At 39.6% G+C, this 9,473-nt stretch overlaps 1 protein-coding gene across 1 annotated transcript; it reads left to right on the top strand.

Annotated features, from left to right (window-relative positions):
* Window positions 1-360: 360 nt before the first annotated feature.
* On the top strand, window positions 361-2,181 carry LOC149827278 (allene oxide synthase CYP74A2-like). The gene is made up of 2 exons (XM_090019243.1): window positions 361-1,124; window positions 1,249-2,181. Exons 1-2 carry the CDS (start codon window positions 406-408, stop codon window positions 1,952-1,954), a joined length of 1,425 nt encoding a protein of 474 aa, XP_089875369.1. The 5' UTR covers window positions 361-405; the 3' UTR covers window positions 1,955-2,181.
* Window positions 2,182-9,473: the final 7,292 nt, after the last annotated feature.

Consider the following 9,473-nt stretch of genomic DNA (forward strand, 5'->3'; position numbering starts at 1 on the left):
AATAGGTGCATTTGCTTTTGGATTATTACAGCCTTTTATTCCTTTTAAATTAGATTCCTAGACTTGGATCTATACAAACAAATGGTCAGAACCTAATTTGGGTCCTGTGCATAAATGCACCTATCCTATCAATAAAGTCCACGTGAAGGACTTTTTGAAGGGCTAAATTTTCTATATTTTGAATCTATAAGCGGCCATGCGAACAGCCATACAGACTTGACCAACAGATTGACCAAACTTTGTTTTTTCTAGACCGACCTGCACAAGGGCTCGACCATCAATATGTGGAGTCATAGACTTGATCAACACTCTAGCCTTCACCAAGGCTTTATAAAGACAATACCGATAGTCACTTCTTTCATTCCCATAGTTTCTGCATTTGTGTTCTCCAGGGTATTGGTAAAAATGGCTGAAGTTCAAGAGAAGGAAGAGCAACTCCCATTGAGAGAGATGCCAGGGATAACTCAAATTTCATATCTGGGGGCCTTGATAGATAGGCTTCAATACTTTTGGTTTGATGGCCCGGACAAGTACTTTGCCGACCGGATGCACAAATACAACAGCACGGTGTTCCGGACCAACATGCCACCGAGTCCGCCCGGGTTCCCGAGTGACCCCAGGGTTGTCATCTTACTGGACTCGAAAAGCTTCAGGACTCTGTTTGACAACTCACTTGTTGATACTAGGAATGTGCTAGGTGGTCATTACATGGTGAGCACCGAGTTCACAGGTGGGTTCAGGATCCTTTCTTACTTGGACACATCAGAGGACAACCACACTAGGCTCAAGTCCTATGTCCAGCACCTCTTCAAGCTCAATGCTCACAGATGGTTCCCCGAGATCCGACGTGCAGTTGAAGAAACATGGGATAAGCTTCATGATCAACTGCCAGAAGCAAAGGCGAATGGTGCATTTGGCAGCTGCATCTTCAATTTCCTTTCTCGCACTTTGCTTCGAAGAGATCCGCTCCAGCCCGGTCCGGCTAGTGTAGGTGAAGAAGGTGCTAGCCTTTGCTTGAAATGGCTTGCACCACAACTTGCTCCTGGTGTAAACATTGGGCTCCCACACCCACTAGAAGAATTGGTGTTCCATACTTTTCCTTTGCCATATTGGACAGTGAAGAGGTATATATATCTAAAGATACCAAATTTATTTTTATCTTTACTACTTGCTATACATGTTAATACATTTAGGTGCATGTTCTATCTTTCTTATTTCTGTATGATCTGCTTCTCCAAAACATGACAGGTACTACCAAAAACTCTATGCTTTCTTTAAGACTTATGGTGGCCAGGCACTGGAGATTGCAGAGAACGAATTTGGTGTTCCGCAAGAAGAAGCAATTCATAACTTAATATTTATGTTTGGGCTTAATGCTGTAGCAGGCTTTAGTCTGTTTTTGCCAGCCCTGGTTAGGCACATAGCAAACCAAGGCACTCTATTGCACCACAAATTAGCAGAAGAGGTAAGAAAAGCAATAAAGGAGAAGGGGGACCTCAACTTTGAAGCCATTGCTGCAATGCCACTGGTTAAATCGGTTGTCTACGAGGCACTACGGATCGAACCGCCGGTGCCGAGGCAATATGCAAGAGCAAGGAATGACATGATCATAGAGTCACATGATGCAAAGTTTGAGGTGAAGAAGGGGGAGCTCATGGTTGGGTACCAACCATTTGCAATGAAAGATCCTAAACTGTTCAACCGACCAACCGAGTTTGTACCGGACAGGTTCATGGGCAAGGAAGGAGAAAAATTGATTGAGAGGGTGTGGTGGTCGAATGGGCCAGAGACAGAGGCACCAACCCCTCACAACAAGCAGTGCCCGGGGAAGGATATAGTGGTGCTAACTGGAAGATTGGTGGTAGCAGTTCTCTTCTCTAAGTTTGACACCTTAACTGTCAAGTCTCCAACTGATTCAAAGGTGGTCGTTACATCGTTGAAGCCAAAAGTGTAGAGAACATACTTGTTGTGTTCTTAGATTGTTATCAGGGTTTGGAATTATGGCATTTTGATTTATTTGTTTTTATGTATTTTATCACCAATATGTTGGAAATAAGCATTATAATTGTTACATGTTAGGGATGATTCACAAGGTTCATTAGGATGGCAGTGTCGTACTTGAACCTAGTAAAGCATTTAATATCTCGGCTTCTTCTTTTAATGCTATATTTATTTGTATCATGTTTAGCTATGGTGTTTTTGATTCACATAAATCTAAGGCCCAAAGGCACAATCTCACCGTTGATGGATCACGTTTAGCATGTTATTTTCTTGAGTTAAAGTTGGCTTGAATATGATCTTTTAGACTATTTTTGAAACCACTCTTATTTTCTTGAATTGTGAGCCATTAACGTTTACCATATTAAAAATAAAATAGTATAATGTATTAGATTTGATAAAACCTTCTAATATAATAAATAAACTATGCTTTGGCTAAATCTATACAAACAACAAACAAAATGTGTACCACGGTCTGGAATCATGTTACAGAACTATCATAGATTTTTCCTACTTAAAATGTTGATGTACACTTAAAGTGGGGAATACAGATAAGTGGGGAACTGTCAATTCCTCCAGCCCCTCAGATTCCTCCTTTTTGGTCTGGTATGTGTTTGGATGGCAACACATGAATGGAGATTTCCTGTGTTTTTTTTTTTTTAAATTTGATCATGCAGATTTGATTTACATACTTGATTTTATAGTTATTGACTCTTAGATCATCTGATGTGGGATGACAAGACATGGGCATGTTTCCATAGGGTTTTAAATCGGCAGAATTTCTTAAACATTCAATGTTGAACAAATTGCATTTTTCTATCGTAAAAACAAATGGGCACTGTCAAACACATAGGGATGACAGTGAACTGGGGCAGGTGCGGGGGACAAGGTTTCCACCCCCGACCCCTCTCAAAATCCGAGCCTCCACCCCGTTTTCATCTTCGCATGGGTTTGGATTTTAACCACCATCCTTGTTTCATGTCCTCTATCCCTGGTCCAAACGAGGCGGAGCTACATTTTCCCTCGTTCCAATGCCATTCCTAAATAAGGATTGGGGACAGGACGGGACGGGGCGGGGAAAAGCGTAAGTCTATCCCCACCCATCTCCACACGGGTTTTGATTTTAACCTTCATCCCCGTTTCATGTCCTCCATCCCCGATCCAAATGGGGCGAGGCGGGCCCCAATTTCCCGGTCCACTGCCATCCCTACAAACACATATGCAGAGTTAGATTTATGAAAAATACACTGGAAGTGGTCGTCAACCACTAACCACGACCTCTGACATGCAATTCAAATATTTAATTAAGCAAGGAACTAATTTCTTTAATTTTTCTTTGTAAAACTTGTTTCTCTATTCTTCAAATTTACTTTTTTGCCTATATTTTGCTAGAAATAATAAAAAAATATTTTTTTTGTAAAATTTTCACCTGATAAAGATGGCATTTTTTTTTTACCATTTTTGAATGTTTTGTCTCGTCACAATGGCCTAACTCAACCTTCTTTACCTTTTTCTGCATAAGAATCACCATAATCTTTACCCATTTCACCATACAAAATATCACAGTGTTCATCCTAGATCTGGTATTTGGACTCCAATTATGAGATCCAACTCAAATCTGAAGGTGGATTGGACCTGCAATGCATGGCACGATCCATACCCAATATCTATAGTCAAAAAGTCACAATTCCTTTTATTGTCAGACATCAGGCCGGCGGTCCTGTAATTAAATTAAATTAAATGGCCCGGTGTGATACTGTGTTCAGACGAAATACTTATAAAGTGTTCAGCCCTTTTAACATGTGGGGGGCAGCAGTACACTCTCCTTTCTACAAGGGACAGCCACTAAGCCCCATATGTAGTATGGGTGGGCAACCGGCCCGGCAGCCCGACGAGCCAAGCCGACCCAGCCTGCCATGGGCGAGTTTGGGGTATGATTTTAGGCTCAGGCCCATTAAGTATCAAGCCAAAACCCAGCCCGCTACCGGCCTGTTATACATGTGGGCCAGACTCGGGCCGGCCCGATAGGCTTGAGTTATTTATTAATTTTTTTAATAACATAAAAAATTTAAAAGTTAACTATCACATAGTAACTTGGATAATTATTATGAAAACTTGCTATTCTCTCATTAACCCATAATTTCAGTCAAGCATTTATGCATTTTAAGATTGGGTTGGGCGGCACCCAGCCCAGTTCATATTTGGCCCGTTCGGCCAATGGGTCGGGCCACGACTTCTCTTCAAACCCGAGCTCGTTAAAAACCAGGCCAAAACTTGGCCTGTTAGTAAACGGGTTGGGCCATTGACCGGGCCAGTCTCATCCATTAGTGGGCAAGTGTGCCCACCCCTACTATATAGCTCCACTTAGTTGTCCAGAACACTTATATATAAGAACTGAACATATTAGGTCTCATTTCTCATTCTACCCCGTTCTCACTACAAGAAAAATGCTAATTAGCGACGAAAATTTACGACGGATTTTTTTCGTCGCAAATTTGCGACGGATTAGCAAGCAAATACTATTTGTCGCTAACATTTGAAATATTTGCAAAATTAGTGACGAAAATATTTCTGTCACTAATTAACGATGGATTAGCGACAACATTTTTTCGTCGCCAAAACACTACAAAAAATGATAATTAGCGACGGAATTAGCGAGAGAATTTTTTCTGTCTCTAATCCGTCGCTAATTAGCGACGGATTAGGGACGAAAAAATCCCCTCACTAATTTTCGATTTAAAACTGTCTCGCCTGAGGCGCGAAATTTTCCTTCCTCCCCGTTCAAAAATTTCCTTCCCTCTGTTTTTCCACCACAAAATATTAAACCGATTCTGAGAGATTTTCAATAAATGGGTGAAGTGCCACCAATTCAGGCCGACCAACGTCTTCTCACCTTCTCGCCTGGAAGGCTGTCTTGGTTTTAGATTATCAGAAAAAATGGCGGGAGGAAGAAAAAGAGAAAGGACTCGTCGGAGAACGTATTCCGGCCGGGATCCGGTCAACGGCCTCCGTCCCTCGCAATGACGGCCTCTCCATCTCTGGCGTGAACTCCACCGTTCTTGGGAACGCGAGCCTCTCCGCGACCGTCCGATTTGAGCTTCTCCGGCAAGAAGACCGCTTCGGGATTGACGGTGCACCTTAGGGATTTCTTCAGAGACAGCGAGATCGCGTGCATCGTCTCCTTCTCCCTCTTTTCTCGGCCAACCCTAGTTCTTATCCAAACAGGAACTTGTCCCTCTCGTTCTTCCTTCGCGTGCTTCCTCGACGAAAAATTGAGAACTCGTACGCCTTGCCCGCAGACTGGGAAGCGTAAAGAAGAGCAGCGAACTCAGCCTCAGTTCGATTTAAACCATCCTCACCTTCTCTCGCCGTGAATGGCTCACTGCGGAAGAGAGTCCCGACGCCGGAATGCGCCGGTTCTGTGCAAAAAAATTTGCTCCCCGCTGAAGAACACGCCGGCAGTGAGCATTTTTAATTTTTTTTTTTTAAATTTAACGACGGATTAGTGACGGATATTATCCATCGCTAATTTAAAATAGCGAAGGACTCACGATGAATAATATTCATGGCTAATCTGTCGCAAATTAGCGATGAAATTAGCGGCAGATAAGTTCTGGCACTACTTAGCGTCGAAAAATTCGCGATGAAAGTTATCCGTCGCTAATCCGACGCTAATTCATCGCTAAACAGTTTAACGGTGGATTAGCGTCAGATTAGCGATGGATTTAGGTCGTCGCTAATCCACAGGTTTCTTGTAGTGTCTGCCTTATAGGTTTTAAGCATTTTATGATAAAATCTGAACCGTTAGATGTGTTTAGCATGCTTGACTTAGTCGGAATTGACTCTTGGATCATGTTTTTTTTTTTATGAAAAAAACATATTTTTGCTGAGTCGGAAAAAACTGTCTGAGTCAGAAAAAATTGATACCTTCATAGCCATTGATTTTGGATCACCAAAAAAATGTGTATACAAGTCAAATTCTAGCGATCCAAAAGTCGGTTTCCACTAAACAAAACCTATAGATCACACCTATAGTGTATGACACATGAAAAATTACTTAAAACTATGATTTTTAAAAGATCCTAACTTGACCTAACACAAAAGCGAGCCTAAGAAATGCATTACTCTATATGACGAATGGGTACGTGCTAAGTGAAATATGCTTGTTTTTTTCGCAGTTCCGACCCAGTAAATGTGTTGGGCATGGTTGATTTACAAGAAATCATACATGGATCATGTGTTTTCGATGACAAAAAATGATATCAGAATTTAAAAAACAAAAACAAAAAAAGAACTTAAAAACTCATTTAATACGTACCCATTACTCTCTATATATATAGACAGAGAGAACTGAACATATTAAGCCCTCTTTTATAGTTCTGCCCCATTAGGCCTCGTAGTATGATAGATTTGAACCGTTAGATGTGTTTAGCATGCTCGATTCAGTGAGAATCGACTCTTGGATCATGTTTTTTTATGAAAAAAATGTATTTTTATGAGTCAAAAAAATTGATGCCTTTGTAGCCATTGATTTTGAATTATAGAAAAAATTTGTATACAAGTCAGATTTATGTGATTTAAAAACCAGTTTTCACTAAAAAAAACATATATAGATCACATCTATCATGTTAAATATGAGAAAAAATACCAAAAACTATGATTTTTGAAAGAGCCTAATGAAACAGAATGAAAAAATAGAGCAGAATGAGCACGAGCATATATATATATATATATATATATATATATATATATATATATATAGATAAGTGTTTTGCCCAGAATACCCGAAGCAGGTTATATGTTCCCCCCAAGAAGATTGTCGTTAGCGACATCTTGTGTTCGGGGGTCCCAATGAGCACCACGTATATATCACGTGCGGCTCGTATCCTCATGTGTGTCAACATCAAATAGCCGTGTAATTGCAAAGACTTAAGTACCCTTTACTGCCATTCTCTTCCTAGAATGGACAAAAATGCCCTTCATCTAGAAAACTGAAATGTCAGTTCGTGAAAATGATAAAACTGCTCTCCATCTAGAAAAGTGAAATGATGCATCGTGAGCGTGCCAAAATTTTTAGCAAAGTTTGCGTAGGTAGGAAGGTTTATCTCTAGAATTTAAAAAGTCCAAACAATCCATTTTCGCCCTCAGCAGCAAAGTCTACCGGAGCATCCTTTGCCTTCTTCTGTTGTCGCCGGATCATCCTTTGCTTTCCCATTTTTGCCCTAAGCAGCAAAGTCTACCAGAGCATCCTTTGCCTTCTTCTGTTGTCGTCAGAGCATTCTTTGCCTTCTTCTGTTGTCGTCGGAGCATTATTTGTCTTCTTCTGTTGCCGCCGTAGCATCCTTTGCTTTCTTCTGCTACCGCCAGAGCATCCTTTTCTGTCTTATGCGCAGTGGCAGCATCGTTGTCACCATCTGTTGCGTCTACCTTCTGGGTGTTTCTTACTCTACTGTTGGATTACCCAAACTCCTATCATTTTGGTGAGTTTCGTGTAAGGTTTCGTTATGCAATCGAAATGATTTGTAAATTTGAATGTTAAATCTTACAACTGGGTGGCCATTTTCATGCTAAATAACACCTAGTATCATACAAAAAGAAATCAATTTGTACATATCCACCTTGTGAGCATCAAAAAATTGTTAGTACGATTGATTCTTATGAAGGCAAAACCTTTCAACGCTATGTACTTATGAGGGTTGCAATTTATACAACGATTTGTAAGTTTGAATCTGCAATGATTTATAAATTTAAAGCAATAGCGATGTGTATTTATGAAGATACCTCGATTTGTACTTAAATTTGCTAAATCTTACAACGATGTTTACTTATGAAGTCAAATATTGTGACAATTTGTAATGTTGGTGATCGTCTAACAAATGAGATAATTTATATTATTATATACTTGGGGAGGTGGTTGTAACATATAATGATGTGGTTAAATTAATGTGTTGTGCAGGTTAGCAATGTTTGCAGCTCATCAGAGAAGAAATACCGCATCGTTTTATAGGTTGTGTATTAGAAAAGTAGTTCGTCAGTTCTATCTATCTGAGCGTTTTGAAAGGTACCAAAATATACTGAAGATTGAGAATGATAAAGATAAGAACAAAGCGTTGGAATTGTATTATGCAGAGGATTATCCATGAGATATTGAGGCTGAAGACCAAAGGAAGAATGAAGAAGAACTAAAGATGAAGAAGAAGAATGATGACGAAGAGAAGAAAAAACAAAGAAATAAGGAAGCGAATGAAAAACAAAGACAAAGGAACAAGGTAGAAGAGAGGAAAAGGCAAAAAAAGAATAAGGAGGAGGGGAAAAGGCAATTGAAAAATAAAGAGGAGGAGTTGGAGAGAGAAATGCAAAAGATTTTGAAGGAGCATTCAACTATGCGAAAGAGAGTAAGGCAAATGAAGGAGGCAGTGGAGAGAAAAAGTCAAAAAAAGAATCAGGGGGAGGTGAGGGAAAGGCAATGGAAGAAAAAGAAGGAAAGGAATAAGTTTCGAGATGAGGAAGAAAAAAAAAAAGCAAAGGAAAGAGGAGTTTGAGGAACATAAGAAAAAACAAAGGAAGGAGAAGGAGAATGAGGAAAATAAGGAAAGAGAAAAGAAGGAGAAGGAAGACGAGGAAGAAAAGGAAAGAGAAAGAAAAAAGCAGGAGGAGGAAGAGGAGAAAAGGAGAAGAAAAAAGTATAAGAAAGAGAATGAAAAGCGATGGAAGGAAGAGGAGGCTGAGGAAGAGAAGGTAAAGCAAAGGAAAGAGAAAGAGTACAAGAAAGAGAAAGAAAGAAGCAGGAAGAGGAAAAAGAGAAAAGAGAAAGGAAAAAGTATGAGGAAAAAAAGGAAAGGAAAATGAATGAACAAATTGAAAAGCAGATGACAGAGGTGATGGATCGAGGAACAGTAGTAATAGAAAAGCAGTGGGAGGGAGTGGAGCAACAAGAAAGACCTACGTTGGAGGAATGAGATAAAGAGGAGAAAAGTGCGACCAAGGTACGTAAATCCATCCTTTCTGTTAAGATTTAATGTGTTAGCGATTACTATTATATATATATATAGAGAGAGAGAGATAAGTGTTTGGTCCATAACACTGGATCTGCTTCCATTGACTGATCTGTATTCCCCACTTTAAGTGTACATCAACATTTTAAGTAGGAAAAATCTATGATAGTTCTGTAACATGATTCCAGACCGTGGTACACATTTTGTTTGTTGTTTGTATAGATTTAGCCAAAGCATAGTTTATTTATTATATTAGAAGGTTTTATCAAATCTAATACATTATACTATTTTATTTTTAATATGGTAAACGTTAATGGCTCACAATTCAAGAAAATAAGAGTGGTTTCAAAAATAGTCTAAAAGATCATATTCAAGCCAACTTTAACTCAAGAAAATAACATGCTAAACGTGATCCATCAACGGTGAGATTGTGCCTTTGGACCTTAGATTTATGTGAATCAAAAACACCATAGCTAAACA

Source organism: Nuphar pumila, chromosome 10, assembly GCF_984573655.1.
Source record: "Nuphar pumila chromosome 10, dmNupPumi1.hap1.1, whole genome shotgun sequence".
NCBI lineage: Eukaryota > Viridiplantae > Streptophyta > Magnoliopsida > Nymphaeales > Nymphaeaceae > Nuphar > Nuphar pumila.

What these genes read in the sequence shown, in the direction of transcription:
- LOC149827278 (XM_090019243.1), top strand. Translation starts at nt 406, where the DNA reads ATGGCTGAAGTTCAAGAGAAGGAAGAGCAACTCCCATTGAGAGAGATG. An exon ending in CCATATTGGACAGTGAAGAG is followed by an intron (nt 1,125 to 1,248) that starts GTATATATATCT and finishes AAAACATGACAG; the next exon opens with GTACTACCAAAAACTCTATG.